General features: G+C 44.7%; 1 protein-coding gene across 2 annotated transcripts in view; it reads left to right on the top strand.

Annotated features, from left to right (window-relative positions):
• The first annotated feature begins 14,904 nt into the window (after positions 1-14,904).
• The window catches only part of LOC147889907 (ARM-repeat/Tetratricopeptide repeat (TPR)-like protein), a 30,637-nt gene continuing 26,271 nt past the window's right edge, over positions 14,905-19,270 (top strand). The window contains exons 1-2 of one of the 2 annotated variants that reach the window (XM_087390565.1): positions 14,905-15,057; positions 15,884-16,945. In XM_087390565.1, the coding sequence (XP_087246691.1) occupies positions 15,977-16,945 (969 nt within the window). In that variant the 5' untranslated portion in view covers positions 14,905-15,057; positions 15,884-15,976. Of the gene's footprint in view, positions 15,233-15,883; positions 16,946-19,270 lie in introns of both variants that reach the window. The other variant, XM_087390566.1, reaches the window with a different exon arrangement.

Below are 19,270 nucleotides of genomic sequence, written 5' to 3'. Positions count from 1 at the left end.
ATCTATGGATAGAAAGAAAAAATTCACCTTGATCTTCCAATCCCCTTTATGATTATTGCTATTAGGTAATTTTTGCATCCCCATCACGATCATCATTGTTATTAAAAAATTTAATCCCTAAGCAATGGAGCAAACTTCCAAATAAGTGTTTCACATGCGGTGTGAGTATTTGAAATTTTGTATATGGGAATATTCGTGTTTCACCTGTCATATAAGAGTTCTTGAGATTCATTCTTTGTTTGAAAATATAGCCTTGTTGGGATAAGCCTCAAGGGGGGGCAGATTGAACGTGTGCCATGTGGCTATTGCATGAGCTTTCAAAACTCTTAGCATGGCACGGTTTAAGTTGGTGGAATAACCAAGATCAGAGGCAGCTTCCAAGGATATCTCACAAATGATGGAGGACGTTTGGCTCGTCTTGCAATGTAGTCTCTTGTGTTTTTGTAATCCTATGAATCAATACTCTTTCTTCTCATGTGTCGTCTGGCGGCAGTGACTCACGTGGAAAGGGCATCTTGGAAGAATGCCGTGGGAATTCTCCACCTCCTTCTATTCCTTGTGGGAGAAATGCAACCCCATGCAGTCCAAAGTGTCACTTCAATGGCTTCTAGAGTTGCAACAATGTGAATCCTCAAAGGGGGAGTGAGAGAGAGGGAGAGATGAGGAAAGGGAAAGGGTGAGGGATAAGGAGAGGAAGTGCATGGAGAAAGAAGGGGGAAGGGGGTAAGAGGCATTCACAAGGGCAAGAGCATGAGAAACATAGACAACACCACTTGAAAAGAAGGAAGTATTCTATTCCTCAAACTTGCATACTTACAATTGAAGACTAAATTTATTATGCTACAACTACTTGGCCATGTGAAGGCGAGAGTCCATTCCTATTCTAACCTTTCTTCCACTCTTGCTCTTGGGGTGTAACATGCCCCCCTTCCTGTCATTGATCCATCCTTGGATCAAGATGTGCGAAGAAGGCTGGTGGTCAGCATTGATTGTATAAGAGAGTGGCGATTGAAAAGCCTTCGGGAGATGCAGCAAAAAGGGAATGGGGGCTCGCAAAAGTGTGGGGCATGCATGTCCTTGAACCTGTGGATGTCATGGGCATGGAGATTGCAAACTCAAAGGTACATGTGTATGACCTGTTTAAAGGTAGGCCCTTCATCCATGTTGAATACGATTTCATGGCAGATTTGGAGATTCTGTTCTTTCAACATCGGGTGTTGCTCCAAAATATCATGTAACATAATAATTAGGAGGCAGATGTAGTGGATTGAAGCCACTACTATGGGATCAGGAACTTCTGCAAACCGATCGATGTAGTCATGCATCTGTGTGATAAGTCCATATGTTGTGCCGATGAGACAAAAGTTAAAGTGAGGAGAATTGTAGATGACATTAGAATCATTCTCCCACATTGCTTGAAAAAGAGACCATTTACATCTACGGGGCACCGGCATATAGGTTGGACATATATAGCGGGATCAATAGGCATTACAGTATTGTCACCAAATTTCTTGCTTCTTGTTAAAGGGTATCCTCCAAGTGGGATGAAATCCTTATACGGCATCAGTAGTGGGCACCATGGTGGGGTAGGTCTCTGTGTAGCCACCTTTGTCCTCAGTTGGATGGGTAGCCTCCCACTTATGGTATGTCTGTTTGATGAAGGCTGAAAGTGCTCGGACTTCCATGATGTTGACCATCTTGAGGTCATAGGTCTGTAGTTTGAGCTTCCACAAGCTAAAATTAGTGAGGTCCTCGAAGGGGCGGCATTTGTGGAGGACTCAGTACCACTTCGAATTGTCAATTGGGATATCTTCGATGTAATTCTTGCCATCATTTAGAAATTGGTCCAAGCTTGTGGAAGGCCGTTGCTGTGGAAGATACTTCTGGAGACAAAAAGCTAGGGTGCATGATGTGCTAGACCTGCTCCCATGTCAAGTCATTGGGAGGGTCCTGTGTTGATTCGGTAGAAGCGGGCCTGGAGTCGTCATCATCCTGCTCATCATTATCCGTCCATTCAATGTTGGGCAAGCCTGCTTTGATCTTTGGGACCCCAGGTGTGTGGTAGTGGAGGGGTGGGAAGAAGAGGGATGTGTGGAGGAAGGTTTTGTAGACAGGGTCGAAGTGGTGGGGTGAGAAAGTTAAGTGTTAAGGGGGGACGCACCGGGGCAGTTGCGATTATATTGTGAATGGGGAAGGTGTGGTGTGCTGGGGTGGGATGTGGAGTTACAGATGGAAATGGCGATATTAGTGTCTTCATTAGTTAGGGAGCTAGGATAGGGGACATGGTCAGTTTCAAAATGGCTAAAGTCTTCATCGACCATGCGCTGCATGGCTTCTAATACTTTATTACTAATGCCTTTTGTAGATGTTGTGTGCAATATGGACCCCATGGACTAGAAAGTTCATCAATCGATCTTCCATAAGGTCAGCATGTGAGGGTGTCTGCTCCCATAATTGCTTAGGCTGGGTTAGCGCAGTGACCGAGAGCTTTATGATATTTATGTAGTTGGTGGCAAAGGGCCCTAATGCTGCTCCAATATGCTACTTGCCTTTGAGAGACAAGAGGAGAGAGGAAATTCACGTGGACAAGTAGGGGATGGGCTGCTGGTGGGATTGAGATGTGTGGCCAATCAAGTCTTCGAAATTAAGGAGATCATCATGGAGCTGGTCTCTAGTCTGGTTGTCATCTCACTGCCGCTATTCTTCTTGATCCTGCTGCTTCATGGCCATAATGGATGGGGTGGCTAACTAGGTGCCGTGAGAGGCACTATGACACTTTGTTGCCCCATGCCCATAGTCCTTTGCTACACTCGTTCTTGTATAATATGTTGCCACTTTGAGGCTACCCTTGCCTCCTCCTCCTGTTTGAGCCTCCGTGCTTCTTCCTCTGTCGATGATGGTTGCAGAGATGGGGATGGTGGCATTCCTCGTATTGTGTGGTGGGCGGCTCCATAGTGTTTGACTGGCCAGTGTGTGGTCTTTATGACGTCTTGAATGATCTACATGAAGAGCATGGGATTGCTGATCTTCTGCTAGGGCTCGTGGCACTGCACTTCTAGCTCTTTGTAGAAATACTCTGCCCAGTTTGTCTTGAATTGCACAGGCTCGTGAAGTCTCCACTACCATGTGGTGGTGTTTAGACATCTCGAGCATTCGGAGTACTCAAACCAGCTTGATATAGGGGGGGTTCTTAATGTCGTCGAAGGGAATACCCCCCTTGTGGCAACGAGTTTCATAGTTGACCCACTTCACGAGCTTTTGCCCTAACGGCATTAAGGCTTAGCTAGAAGTGGTGGGTGATCCCCCACATTCATCAGTGAAGGACATGAACTTTGTGGATGGGTTGTAGTTGTCGATGAATTGTGTCAGTAGATTGAGGTCCAGGTAGTAGGGGAGCTTTTCCACAAGTGTCATAACGACAATGACTTCAAGGTAGGGGTTGACTTCGGGGTCACAATAGGCTTCATAACATGTGTAATTGTGATAGGAGATGCGGAAGTCCATGTTAGGCTTGTAGCCAAAGGATGTGTGTATGGACAAGCCATTGAGAGCAGTGAGCCATCATGAGCTAAGGGGAAAGTGTCGGACATAGTGATGGAGTGTTCAATGTAAATTGGGCAGCCGAGATGACCTTGCAACACTTGGTGGGGCGAGATGTGGAGGCTTCAGGACAGGGCTGGCCATGGTCTCTTCCACTAGCTCTTGCTGAGTTATGTGACTAGGCAGGTGAAAAGAGAGGGGGAGAGTAACGAATGGAGTAGAGAGGGGAGAAGACGGTTGGCCTGCAAGAGCGGTGGATGAAGTGGTAGGACTGGACAAGCTGGCAGTACTCCATGGGACCAAAGGAGTTATAGATGGCAAAAAGGTCGCTTAGAGAGTCATCGGAACCCACAAAGGGTAAACTCATGCATAATGGAAGATTTAGGGATACGGGCAAGCTCATAGGATGATTGCGAAGGCATAATTTTTTGGGGAAAATTTTGCAAGAGTTTGGTTAGAATTCTTAATGCAACGGATTTTTGCCCTAGGGTGTTGTTTATATAGTTTTCTATTTCAATGCACACTGTGTTAGTAACCCAGTAAGCATTGTGACAGCAATCCAGCATACGTGGAGATAGTAACCGGGTGGATCTAGAACTAACTCGACATATCTGTAGCTAACTCGATGAACAATGTGAAATTAATTTGCGGTTTGTGGAGATAGTAACCCGATAGCTGCATTGATATACTAGCCCAATGGACATGTGGTAACCTGACGAGTCTAGAGATGCTAACCCAATGGACATGTGGAGATGGTAACCTGGCGAACATGGAGATGGTAACTCGATAGGTACGTGGAGATAATAACCCAACATATGCTTGGGAAGTTGTTCTGGAGTTCCATTTGTCTTTTGAACCTTGACATTTCTTGACATTTTTAAGGACTATGTGGGGGCCAGATCTATGAGAAAGAGAAGGAGAGGGGAAGACCATGGTGGAATTGTCTGATGGAGTGACGGGACCTATCCACCTTAGTGATTTGTGAGGGGAAGTTGTGGGGTATATTAGTGATGCCCTATTCACCTAGGGAATAATCCTTTACCAAGGGGAGACAGCTATTTTCACCTAGGGGGGAGTGTCTATGATGACCTATTGCGAGAGAGACAATCTTATGAGGGCTTAGTGTACCTGGCATTTCTCCAAGCTGCATATTTTCCCAAAGCAGCAGTAAAGAGTGTGGAGAGCTACATCCTTGAACTTGCATAAGCACAGTTCCGAGTTTGGGTATCAAATCGCTTCTGTCGAGCACCTTTTTCAACCGACCATAGGACTACTTAAAGTTCATTATAAACATGAGGAATCCACCAAGATTCTATGGCCCTTGTTGTTTGTGAGAGGATTGGTGCTTTCCTCTGATGTCCATGGTGCATAAATGAAGGTAGGTTCTTGTGGGTCTGTCCCCTTTTTAGGAATAGGTTCTTGTGAATCTATCATGTTCGTTGTTGCCGAGGTTAACATAGAGGTAGAGGCAAGGCTTGGTGGGCAGTACCTTACAACCCAGCATGCCCACCTTTCTCTTTTTCTATAGCAAATTCTTATGCTACTAGAGACATGTTATTGTGCAAATAGTGTGGCTCCTCGTGTGGCTGACTCTTATATCATAATCATGCGAGGATACAAGGGAGTTCCTTGTGGTCACGTCTTGGTCATACTTTTCGCATTGGGTGGTCCCGCGGGGGCCCAGTCCTAGGATGATGAGGTTGGGGGCCTTAGGCTCCCAAAAATGCCTATTCCTCTCATAGTAGCGTTGAGCTTAGAGTAGTCATTTGGAAATCCATTGAAGCTAACTTTTTTGTTTCTTGCCTATTGACATGCGTCATCTTGCCCGAGATATCCTTGTACTTGCAGATTATAGGAGAGACGGTGTGGGAAGTAAGGGAAAAAGCAAAGCCGCACTTTGGGAGTGATTCACTGCAGGGTGCCAAGTGTAGGCACTTCCTTTTGGATCCAATGGGCTTCCAAGGGAAAACGGGAGGAGCGGCTACTAATGCAGAAGGTATGGTCAAGGGTAGCCCTCTTACTAGCCCTTTTGAGGCTGTACTTGCACTAAAAGATGCAGATTTTGTCTTGATAGCAACAAAAGGACGAGGAAGCCTTGGTTGTATTTAAGGGAGCGGCTACCTTGTTGCATGGGGCTGCATTTGCCAGTTGTTGCTGCTGACCCTGAGATACCCAAGCCAATCGAAATAATTGAGGTGCAACCCTCATTATTTAGTGTCGATGTGCATTCACATCAATCAATTTGGCAATTGACTGCCCAACACCAAGTCTTGTCAAGAAGGACATGTTCGTCCATGGTACTTGTAGGCATAACATAACATCTACTTGCCATGTTATGGTTATTTAACTGATATGGGTAGTCTACGTAGCCTATTGCAGGCAATATCTTTTCATTCATAGCGCATACCATGATGGGCTCTAGGGTTTCCTCAAATTTCAAAAGTTGGGTGCATATCTCGTAGGATATCTTGTTCTAGGGACGATGAAGGCCTCTGCTGAACAAATTGTCTCCCTGCACAATTGAAAATCCACTTGTACCCTGGCAAAGGCAAGAGTGAGATCCTCCATGGGGTTTAACCCTTCCATAGATGCCTTACGTATTGTTATTAACTTTAAGTTCTTTGCTTTAGATTGTCAAGCCCTAGCTTCCTCTATCGCTTGTCGCTTCATACGAGCGACTCCTTTCTTTAGCTCCTTTTCATGATGAATGGCCTGCAGCTTTTGGAGGGTCAAGGGGCCATAATAGTGTTTAAGCTTGTTGCCATTGATGTAACCATCCATCTCAATACCGTCCAATGTCATGATTCTACACGACCCGTGTGTTTTAATTTCCACGACTCGATAAGGACCCATTCCTAGATATTTTAATGTATGCTTCATGTTTCTCACCCAATATAGTAGCACGAGATCACCTTCGTTTAAGTCCTTATTTCAAAGATTGCGGTCGAACCACATTTTGTGGCATAATTTATCAACCCTTATGCCATATGCCTCTCTCAAGCCTCTCTCAATCTAGTCTCATCAACCTTTTCCAGCTTGATTAGCCTTTTTGGAATTGCCTCCTTGGATAATCGATCTCTAATTGCAACTCTAAGGCTCGGAATGATAAATTCCATAGGCATGACTGCCTCCATCCCAAACGCCAAGCTAAAGGGTGTGCAGTTAGTGGTGGCCTTATATGCCGTCCAATAAGCCCACAGTGCCACACTGAGTTTATGTTCCCAATCTTGTCATGACTGGCCTCGACTGTGCATGTCATTGTGCGACACAAGATCTTGCTTGAACTCTCGGCTTGGCCATTTTCTATGGGGTAATAGGGTGTGGACTTTCTATGAATGATGAGGAACTTGCTCATTAAAATGCTAATCAAATCATTAATAAAATGTGCTCCTTGATCGCTCACAATTTCTAGTGGGAGGCCGAAGTGCGATATCACATTCTCATACATGAACTTGGCAGTTGTGTGTGCATCTACCTTCTTGGTGTCCTTGGCCTCTACCCACTTGGTAAAGTAATCAGTGGTCACAATTACATATTTGGCCTGAGTCCCTTTAGTTGCTAGACTGATTGGTCCCATGAAATCAATACCCCACTTTTTGAAGGGATTATCTGTAAGGACTCTGGATAAAGGCATATAGTCAAGGCATGCTGGCAGGGGTCATATTTTTTAACAAACTCAGACACATCCGCAAAGAGAATTGGCCATCATAATCTTGCTTGCAACACCTTACGGGCAACAAGCTCTCCAATGAAGTGGTCACCTCTGAGCCCAAATGGGCTTTGTCTAATACCTCCACAAATTCATCCTCACAGATGCAGCAGTGCAACATTATGCATCCTTGCCCATGCGATAGAGTTGGATGGCTATCAATTGATATGAAGCCGCGTTGATGAATTTCTTGGCCTGATCATTATTAAGGGCCTTATCTTGAGGAAGTATGTTGCCTAGGAAGTGTCTGATCTCCTGTGCCCATTTTGGTACTAGGTCAATAAGGAATAGCAGGGCATCTGGAATATCATCTTCCACTCCTGTGGTGGCCGGCTCTCCATTGGGGATATGGGACATATGATCTACCATAAAGTGCATGCGTCCCTTCCTTCCAACAAACATTGAAATTGAACTTTAAAAGGATGAGCCACCACATGGTGCATCCTGCCATGCATGCTTTATTGACCAAGTAAATAAGTGACTGGTGATCTACAAAGATGACAAACTTGTTTGCCAACAAGTAATGTCTAAACATTTTAACCGCATTTACCATGACAAGTCCTTCTCATTGTATCATGGTATAATTCATTTTAGCATCATTTAGTTGGCGACTTGCAAAACATATCGGATAGTCCAAGTTGAACTCACCTGGCTACGCCAGCACACACCCTATTACAAAGTTTGAAACATCAATATGGACATGAGAGATCATGTCCCCATTAGGTACTTGCAAGATCAAGGTTGAGGCCAAGCTTGAGGGTTTCATAGGAGGTTTGACACTCTTCCGTCTAGTAGAAGATGACCAATAGTTTGTACAATTGGGAAATCCTGGCATAGTTGTATATGAATCTATGATAGTAGCCGATGTGCTTGGTAAACTTTGTATACCCTTTGGATCCTGGCTCCTCAATTACTAAACAACTCATGATGTGCGGTGATGGCACCCACTCAACGAATGAATATTCGCCATACCCCCTGGACCTCTTCTGGTGCCCTGAGGATGTTAAACATATTTAGAGGAACTATTTTTCGAGGCACTTGGGGATCATTTTTGTCTCTGTCCTCTCAACCGTATCTACTGTAGTGAGGACATGCATGTAGTTTTGTGAGAACTCGGGCTTTGGTAGCGGAGCATACCAATGCTCCACCCAGGTCTTCTCGTTGCATGCTTGTAATACATTTAGGGAGGCAGTTCTTTGGGTAGTATCAAGCTCAGTGGTAAATAAGTTGCCGGTTAGGGATGGGCATTCCATGTTTGGAGATTGACCCGATCGATTCGATCGTCCTTGCACAAATAGATCCTATTTGAGGACCAGTCATGAACTAGACTTGCCATGCGCATGGTCTTCCCAAAATGACATCATAACCATCTGGCTACCCATGGAAATCCATTACAACAAACTAGACACAGTAGGTGAGGCCAAAGATTTTGATCTTAATGTCCCTCAAAACCCTATTCATTGGATATCTGCTCCGTCAGCTAATTTGACAACTAGGTTGGCGTTTTCAATGTCAAGCCTTCCCCATTTAGCCCAGCATTGTTTCGTATGATGCTGCACCAGCTCCCATCCAATTATGGCATTCTTGCTTTGGTAGGTAATTGGGAGCACATCATTGGTGTCAACTTTCTCGAAGTATTGGCCTAGCTTATTAACGAGAATCTTCAACAAGTTTGTTTCCTCCATGGTTGGGGACTTCCACTACCTCGGCAGCCATTTCCTAGAATGTGACCATTCGTCCATTCATCCAGTTAGAGAGGTCTCCCAAAGGACAAGATTCCCTCTTAGTAGGGCGGGTATAAGCATTTTAACTTATGTAGATAGGAATACAGCGAGCCCCGCTACATCTTTAGATTGGGTGATGGGTTCTCGGCCTTTCGATTGCGGTTCCTTAAAGCCATAAAAGGACATAGGGTCCTCTTCCACAACCTGGTGCCACCTACGGTCCTCTTTGAATATCGTGTGTTTTAAGAGCAACTTCCCTACCGAAGTGTCTTTTGGGTCCTCCTCCTCTATCTTTTCTACCGTAGGGGTGGCCTTGAAGACTCTGTTTTGTGTTTGGTAGCTTGGGTGTATGGTATTCCCACCCTTACTAGTCCTGAGTTTCTCCTCGTGTCTTTCTTGGCATTCACAGACTAGCTATTGTGCCTCTACAAGGCGTTGCTTCTCAATTTTGGATCAAGTATTCCCTGTGCTCCGTTGAGCCTAAGTTCTACTCCCGTGGTGTCCTCCTTTTACATTACCCTCATCCACGGGCCAAGGATCGGCTCATCCCAGCAAACGAGGTAGAAGTGGATACGGTAGTGGTGTCCTCCTTTTACATTACCCTCATCCACGGGCCAAGGATCGGCTCATCTAGGTACCTACAAACGAGGTAGAAGTGGATACGGTAGCGGTGTCCTCATTCGACCCACTTTGGATGATAACCTTATCCGATCCCTTCCCGACTTTGATGGCTCCTGAATAACTCTTTCCCTTGGATCGGGTTGACGTTGCCTTATCTCTTTTTTCCTATTTTTCGAGTTCTCTGCTCATGGCCCTAGCTTGTGCCCTAGTGATCACATTCAACGATACCGATGAGACTTGGTCCCTTCCAATGCTAAGCAAGTTAATACTGGTTTTAGGATCCAGGGTCACCTTTGGGGCTCGCCTCATTGGGCAATCCTTGAAGAGGTGATCCATCCCATAGCCTATGCATAACAACACGTTTGTGCTAGATGGAGTTGCAAGGGGCAGGAGTTGATCATCCTTATAGGGGCAATCCCTTAGGAAGTGAGGTCCTTGGCACTTGAAGCAGGAGATTGGCAGGTTGGCTTGATTCTTATGGGGAGATTCACTAACACGATGTGGGCCTTGGCATGTACAACCTTGTATGGTCGGCCTTTGCATCGAGGTGCTCATGTCCCTAGCCCGTTGAGGGGCGAAAGCAGTTAGGTATAGTGGAACGTACTGTTCATCCTAGACATAGTGACTTATTCAATCAAGTTGGTACTAGGACTCTTCTTTTGGGCCAAAGTCACTTGCTGATGGCGATTCTTCCCACTCACTCGGGGGTTCTTAAATAATTACTTGGTTCATAGGGGTGATGCGAGGTGGTGTTGGTTGAGGGCCTAGAACAGCAGGCAATGGTAATGGGAGATTTTGGGCCTTGTATTGCCCTTGGTTAGTAAGGTGGGCTCCTTATATAGCAACCAGACCTTGGTTAAACTAGTTAGCTGGGGCAGTTAAGGTCGGGGGTTGCCTTTGTTGATACATCGGCTGGGGGTTGACCCTCTGATAATGGCGTTGGGAGGTCTCATGATTCCCCCATCTGGCACATTGGGCACAGTAAAGAGATGGCCTCGCCCTAAGGCATGGACATTCGTTTGTAGGGTGGTTGTCCATGCACGGCCCATAGCATACATTGTCCCTTTTAGGAAACAAGTGAGGATTGCTAGGACTTTCCTATAGGGTTTCATGCTCCTTTTGCTTAACCTCATACAACTGGTTGATTGAACTCCATTGTGGGCTAGTATGAGCGAATCCCAATATAAAGGACTTTCTTAATATCTCCACTTGACATGCGTGAAGATACTAACTCAGCATGCATGGAGCTAGATTTGACCTCTATTTTGGACAATATTTGTTCATTATTTATGCCAGTTGTTAGATGTTAGTTCATGTCATAAGTTGTCAAAATGTCAGTAGTCCTAACCCAACGGAGTTAATGCTATCTTGGCAGAGTCAACACTATCATGACACAGTCAATGATATCACAGCACAATGCTATCCCGATGAAAATTTAACTCAATGTGTGCATTGCGTTAGGCTAACCCGGCACCTCTCTAGGAACACTCTGGCTGATTAAATTTTTGGGATTCTGTGAGTTTCTTGGGCCTCTGTGCAGTGTTTGGAGTGTGTGAGGGCTAGTTTCCTAGCTAAATTACCTACTAAACAACAAGAAGCAACCAAGAATAATAAAAAATAGCAAAAAACAAGCAAGTTTGGACCAAAATGGAAGGTTTCCTTCCCAAGAAGGACTCTTTGTTATTCCCAAGACCTTGAAACTTCAACCCAATCATCACTTTTCAGCTTTTCCAATGGGATGGGACTTGATCCAAGGTTTAGCAAATGATCCAAAGCACGCCCTCCTAGATTTTGAGACCTCCAATGCATATAAAACTACAAGCACCCAAAAACTTCCAAAACAATAGTTTGAGTCTTTTACCTCTTCCTTCTCACTCACTTTCCTTCACTTTTTTAGCTCCATGTCTACACTAAACGCAACAACCAAGCTTCATGGCAATGGGAAATAACGGAAGAAGCATGTGCAAGCAAAAGCATACCTCTATCTCCCCGGTAACAGTGCCAAAAATGTGTAGTCCGGCGTTGACTCACGTGGAAAGGGGATGTTGGAGGAATGCTGAGGGAACTCGCCACCTCCTACTACTCCTTGTGGGAGCAATTCAAGCCCATGCGGTCCAAAGTCTCACTTCAATGGCTTCCGGCGTTGCAACAATGTGAATCCTAAAAGGGGGAGTGAGAGAGGGGGAGAGATGAGGAAAGGGGAAGGGTGATGGGCAAGGAGAGGGAGTGCATGGAGAAAGAAGAGGGAAGGGGGTGAGAGGCATTCACAAGGGCAAGAGCATGAGAAACATAGACAACACCACTTGAAAAGAAGGAAGTCTTCTATTCCTCAAACTTGCATACTTACAACTAACGACCAAAACTCAACTTTTTAGCTTTTATACATAGCACCTTTTGGAGGGAGGGCCAACCCTACTCCTCACCACTCTCACTATTTCTTATGTTACAACCACTTGGCCATGCCAAGGCAAGAGTCTATTCCTATTCTAACCTTTCTTCCACTCTTTCTCTTGGGGTGTGACACCTCAATATCCATTACTCCATGCTTCTTTTCTATTTCATGCATTTCAATTGATGTGGTAGGAATTAGAAACATGAATTCCATCATTCTTGTTGGTGTCCATGTGTGCTTCAGACAAGCATTTGTTGTGGATGTTGTGGGTTGCAAAATGGTGCATACACATGTATAACACGCCTCTATTATGTAGTTTGCTTCATGTAGAATTATAAGGAGTAAAGCAAGTCATGAGAAGTCAAATACGTATCATGTCGTTTGTCTCATTTTATTGTAGTATAGACGATGTGCAAATGCTACATTGACAACATATTTGCCCATTGCATATGCTTCTCGGAGAGTTTAGTATGAGTCAAGAAATATCTCAAACTTTGGTGTTCAGACCTACAGTCTACATTGGAGGGGCAATCTTCAAGTCTACTTCCCTAAAAGATGGGTATTTAATGAAGGATGGCTACCTATGCATCACCCGAGATATGAGGCAAAAGATTCTAGAGGAATGCCATGCACCTCCATATGCTGGGCATAGAGGAATTGAAGCTACCACTTTGGCTTTAGAGAGGTATTTTTATTGGCCAGCTATATGTAATGATATACACCAACTTGTTACATAATGCCTCATTTGCCAAAAGGTCAAATATGATAGTTGGCAAAAGGTGCTTGGACTACTTATGCCTCTTTCTGTGCCTCAGGCACCATGGGAAAGTATTGCAATGGATTTCATCTAATTATTAGTGAGATCGAGACCCTAGAATGACCAGCTTATTTTGGAGAGCCTTATTTGATAATATGGGGACGAATTTGAATTTTTATTATTGTTTCCATCCTCAGATCGATGGCCAAGTGAAGTAGTATATATAATAGTATGAGATCTTTTGAAATGCTACGTGGCTGACCAAAAATCAGATTGAGAAAAGTACCTTCCACGGGTGGAGTTTACAGATAACAATATTGTTCACAGCTCCACAGGGAAAGCCCCATTTGAGGTCATTTATGGAAAGCTGATTCTGACACCTATCCTGAGGACTAAAGACGAGATATTTGTAGCTGGTCAGTATGTCAAATACCTCTATACAGATTCAGATAGCAATAGAAAGGTCTTAAGAAAAGCATAAGATGACTATAGATAAGCACATGAGATAGCTAGATCTCAAGCAAGGGAATTGGGTACTTTTGAAGTTTGAAAAAGCTAGGTTCCACAAGCTTAAAGGCAAAGTTATCTCCCAGGTATTATGGCCTTTTCAGGGTTATAGATAAGATTAATGAAGTTACATACAGATTGACTACAAGAGTATTGGAGGATTCACGATGCCTTTCATGTGAGTCCTTGGGACAGAGCCTACAGAGCCAACAATAGAAGATTCACCAAAAGTGGATGAGTTGGAGGAGGTTCTTCAGCCAGAGTAGATCGTGTACAATACTATACCCAAAGGCCCTTAGGATAAGGAATTTACAGATATCTTGTAAAATTCAAGAGCTATTCAGCATTGAATGCCAAGTGGATGGATGAAGACATGTAGTCTAATAATCCATAGCTCCTGGATATTTACAAGGAAGCTTTACAGTTGAGGTCAACTGAATAGAAGCCAAGGGGATGTCACCAAGTTGTAAATACTCTAAGTGAAAGTTCCACTTGACCATTTATTTGATTGTAGTTATAGAACTTTCCATTTATTTAATTATGGTCAAAGAGTTATTTTCTACTTGGTCAAAGTATTGACTTTGATCAAAGTTACTTAACCCTGGTTAAGTAATCCTAACCTTGGTTAGGGAGACTTGGCTCATGCCAAGAGAGTTAACTACAGTTCAACCAAAGCATTTTAGAGCTGACTTCGATCAGAGAGTGTTGGTGTCGACCAACAAGACTTGGCTTTACAAAGGAGGGTTGACTACGTTCAACCAAGTTATTCTCGATCTCGATCGGAGAGTTTTGGCTTGACCCTCGGTCAAAGCACCTTAATTATGGTCAAAAGGGTTGGCCTCAGTCAACCAAAGTAATTTTATGCTATGTGCGCACATGTGTTTAGTGGGGACACCCGGAGTGACTAGGAATAGTCTAGAGTCTTATTTGGTGCAAAAGCACTAATATTTAATCGGCACCATGATGGTATGTTGCATTAAATGGTTGCGGGTACCAAGAGGGGTAAAATGCTCTATATTTAAGGGAGACTAAAGTTGCTTGGCAAGAGGAGTCTACATCACCATGCGAGCTATGAAGACCCAGAGCTTCCCTATGTGGCATGTAATTAGGAAAGTAGATTAGAAATTTGACAAGTGGCATGTTGCAAAAGAAATGAGCCATGAGCTCTTGTAAAGAGTGAGATTCGCATATGTTTTTGGTTGTTTAGCCTTGAAGTTGAAATTTGTAATCAGATTTACTCTATGAAATAAAATCCTTTGTGACATGAGAGGATTTGCCTCTGAAAAAGGTGAAATAGGGGCTACCCAACCATCGAGCTTTATTACCTTACATAACCTCACAACGTGAAGGCAAAAGGGAAAAAGGGTAGCGTCTTGTGAAACGTGCTCCCTATTTAGGAGAAATGCTTATTAAGATAATACTTTGAAGCACGCGTGCACTTGTGTGGACCATTTTGGTTGGGCGGATGTGGGAAAAAAGGAGAGCGAGGCACGCCTTTTCAAGGACAAGGTTTTTACTCAACTTCGAGGGTCCAGAAAGTCAGGCTAGTTAGGTTCTGAGGTGGGCAGCTGGCGTGGCAGACAGAACGGAGAGCCATTGACTGTGGTGGCCTGGCACAAAGAGGAAAGGTGGACACCGCCAATTTAGAGAGTCAAAATGCGGGAGTCTGCTATTGCCCTGCCCCTGCCCCTGCCCCTACCCCTGCCCTACTCTCCACTCTCACTTCACTGGAGCCTCCCTCCCTTTTTCGAAATCTCCTCCCCTGCTTCCTCCTCCTCTCTACCAACACTATTCCCTCCTCCCTCAGGTGAGCTTCTACCGTCGCTTTGTTCCTATCCGTCCTGAAAAGCGGTGCTTCTCTGCTTACACCCGTCTCGAGTCCATTGCCTTGCTTGTACGCGTCGCCTTTGCCATGCCGTCTCTCCAAAATGCCAGTCCCATTTTCGTGGAATTGCAATTGACAGCTGCTTCATCTCTTCCTGGTAAAAATTTGTCGTTTTACTGAAGATCTCCTCCGACGCTCCAATCCTTTGCCTTTGTTGGCTCCACCGAGTCATTCCCATTCGCTTAGACACAATTTGATCGCTCGGTAAGACGAGTAAAACGTTTTGTTAGAAATTGAGGTTTGTCCCACGGGAAGGCACATTATGTCAAGTAGAGCAGCTATACTAGCTGCCTATGTCTATTCAAGCTTGAAAGATGACAAATGAAGCATTCCTGGGCATCAATTACCTGCCTGACACTCTGATCTCATCCGTCATTAGTTGGAGGTCGCCTTGTTTACCAGTCTCTGCCTCATCTTTCCAACGACGTCTAGCCATTAATGTACTGTGGTAAAAAACTAAAAAAGCGTAAGCTCCACTGGAAACCATGCTTGCCTCGGGATTTGTGAGCAGTAGCCGTTTGATCGGGTTCTCCATTTCAACCTCCCCCCCCATCTCGCCCTGCCGCCGCTCCCAACACACAAACTCACGCACTTAGACTGAACATATGTAAGCAGTCAACATTCGTTTTCAAAGCCCAGAACTCTCCTGATTACAAAGGTTTGACTTGCCATGCTTGAAATTATATATATTTTGCAAGTACAGTACAGTCTTAAGAGTCTAACCTACACGTTTGTTTTCACCTTTCAGATATGGTTATTTTGTTGTGGAACCTGGACTAGTGGGTCTATTTTGGAATTGATGCTGATGCATGGCATGAAGACACATGTGACTGGTTGAAAGATGGACAAGAATGCAATCGATTGCCCTTATCCAGGATGTTTCTTTTGTGTTATGAAAGAGACAAATCCCACAAAGCGACGTGCAAGTGTAGCTAAGTTTTTTAAAGACTTCCCCAACCAGGATGAGGAGGGCCAGGTGCTTGCTGTCAGCGGGCTTTGGAACACTGCCATGGCCCACCCAAACGATCCAGAGTTTATTGAGCTCGGCATATTTGAATGCATGGAAGCCCTGATATGGAAGGGCATTAAGAATAGACAATGGCTTGCCAAGGACCAAAATATATACATTCCGTACTATGCGGCACATATCATTGGCTCCTATACCATGAATGTCGAGGAATTTGCAGAAAAAGCTGTGCGGGCAGGGGTTATCTCCCCACTTGTGGAGCTTTTGAGAGGGAGGTTGACATGGGTGGAGCAGCGGGTAGCAGTAAGAGCTCTTGGGCACCTTGCAACCTATGATTCTACATTTCCTTCTGTTGCAACTCAAGGTCAAGTCCTTGAGCTTGCAATTCAACTTGCAGTCAGTGCCCTCGAGATAGTATACACTCATTTTTTCCAGTTTGTGGATAAGCGTTTGAGCTATCATTGCGACTTGCTCACTCGTGGAATGGGAGGCGTAGAAATGGAGTCACGGAAGGCAGAAGAGTGGGCAAGTCAATTGCAGTGCTGGTCATTGCAGCTGATTAATTGTTTTGCTTTCAAGCCTGAGTTCCTTCCCACCATATGTAAGCCTGAGTTTTTAGGGAAACTGCCAGGCATGTGGGGTGGTTTGGTGAACGAAAATTCACCTGCTGGTGTTGGGTTGCTTCGAACAGTCTGTCATCAAAAGCTTGGAAGAATGGCAGTAGCTGGCTGTTCTAGTGTTATCGATGCTCTATGTAACATTGCTCGTTCATCAGATGATTGGCAGTACATGGCTGTGGATTGTCTCCTTTGGCTTTTGCAAGATCCAAGCACTCGGTACAAGGTAATGCTGACTTATTAGCTTCATAACTTCCAATGTCCTTTTCAGACGTTCAGCCCCGCCCGCCGACCTCCTTGTTTTGCCTTTGTTTGACTCTTGCATGAACCCTCCTACTGCATGTGCGTCTAATAAACAACATGGGCTTTTATTGGGCAGCATCACTCTTGTTTTGTTCAACACACACACACACACACACACACACACACACACACAGAGGGAAGGGGGGGGGGGGGGGGGGAATTGCTTTTAAATTGGAAAGCTCCAGCCAGCACACAGTTGGCCCATGGCAGCTCATCTACGTTGATGCGCTAGCTAGAGGTTCCCGATGTATAGTATATACATGCATGTGTTCGTGTGTAAATATATAAGGTGTGTGTTTGTGGTGTTGTCAGTAGATGGAGTGATCTTGCATATTCAGTTTCTGGATCCTTTACGAAGGCCTAGGCCATATTGAAAGACTTGCATGAGACAAACAACAGCGGCTGGATTCTTACACTCCAGAATCAGTTGTTTACAACAAACATGAAAGATTAGGTAAGTGAGCATTTGATTCAAGTCAAGGTTGTCAAAGATCAGCTAGCAGCTGGAGGTCAAAAGGTCTACACAAATCAACTTGCATTTGTTAGTACTAATTATGCTTCCCAAGAGGCTGAGAATCAGGGTGTTTGTCATGGCAAATGACAAATGGAGTGATGGGCTGGTGATGGATTGATGATGAGGCAGTCAATACTGAAAGGAAGATGCAGGTGTACACACAGAGTGCAGATTTGAAGAGCCTATCACATGGCTCCAGAATCACAAGAGGATGGCACTCAAGAATCATTCTGTGCTTGCTGCAATAATAGGCAACAAGATGATGATATTCATTGAGGCTATGTATTCTCATTTTATGAGTTTAGCAAGATGTTATGGAATGTTAGGTTGGCCTAGAGTTCTCAACAGGAATGGCCAAACAGCTAGAGGGGGTAGCTTCAGAGTAGAGGCATGCGATGCCTTTTGCATGATGTTGTAGAGTGGGTGATGTGGACTTCTTGGAGGCCATGGAGCTGACAAAGATAGTTGTCGAAGAAGCTTTCCAGTTGCATAATGTTGGAGATTTACAAAGTAGACTCTGTTTTCTTGTCGGAGACGGGAGAGCATAAGGAGAGTTACCGATATGACCTTAGAAAACTCAGGATCTGAACCTTGAGCATTGCTCTTAGACAATTAGAGTTTGTGGATGGAGATTTCCACGAAGAGTTTTTCAGATGGTCGCTACACTTGGAGGGTGACGTCATGGATGAATTACCAAGTATGACTTAGGTGGAGTGTGGAGGATGTGGAGAGGTTTTCAAATGACATGGAGCCATCAAAGAGCAGATGTTGATGTTTGATCTAGGTTGTTTGGACCAGACATAGAAGACGCCTTCAATGAACACCTCAACGCTGTTCCTAGGGAGCAAATGGGGTGCATACTTCAAGGAGTGGGTTACGGCTCACAATGGTTCATTTTGCAAGGGAGGCGTCAAAGAATTAGGGTCAACTCCCTGTTTGTAAGGTCCCAAATGAGAGCATGGGGGAGTGACACTTGTAGCATGATAGGGGGAGAATGGAGGAAGACAGAGGTTGTCATGTGGGCAGCACACAGGTTGGCACTGCATACTTCCTTCTAGGCTTGTGTTACCCTTTAGGGCAGAGCTTTCAATGTACAGTTATCCATGGTGTTGGTGTAACATGTGGGGACTTGTTGTGCAAAAATAGATGAAGTGCACGAGGAGAACTCAAGCATAAGAGATACCATTTATAATGCTGGCATAGATGCCCTGGCTGCTGTTGTACATGAGTGCCAAATCGGCATACAAAATTGAATTGAGAAACTCCCCTAAATTGTGACTGCGGGAGCATGATCTATGTTGCTGAAACAGACTGCCCAACCTTTACCATATATTGTCCATCCTGGGCTGTGCGCAATGTTGTAGCCTAGCCTTCGACTATAATCTGGTGCGGCTGTTGTACACTTGTTGTAGGAATAGGCAGAGGCGAGGCACGAGCTGGAAGTGGGGCTGGAGGTTGCAAGATTGAATGCCAAACTTAGGGATAAATAGCCCCTTAGATGGGGTTGGAAAATGAGCCGACCTAGCAAGGGGCTTTGACCGACCTAACCAGGTGGTGACCGGCTTGCTAATCATTTGACTGACGTGCTTGGTCTATTGAACGACTTTCTTGGTTGGGTTAGTTGACCCGACTTGGTCAACCCTGAGGATTGACCTTGGATGGCCTGGTGGGCCTTCCCAATGGGCTCTTGAAATGCCTCAAAAACCCTTTGAATATGTTGTGTTGGGATGTTGC

Source organism: Dipteris shenzhenensis, chromosome 19, assembly GCF_047967505.1.
Source record: "Dipteris shenzhenensis isolate YYH24624 ecotype China chromosome 19, Dip_SZ_1.0, whole genome shotgun sequence".
Classification (NCBI taxonomy): Eukaryota; Viridiplantae; Streptophyta; class Polypodiopsida; order Gleicheniales; family Dipteridaceae; genus Dipteris; species Dipteris shenzhenensis.
The sequence above is the reverse complement of the archived record's forward strand: the minus strand, read 5'-3'. Positions and strand labels throughout refer to the sequence as shown.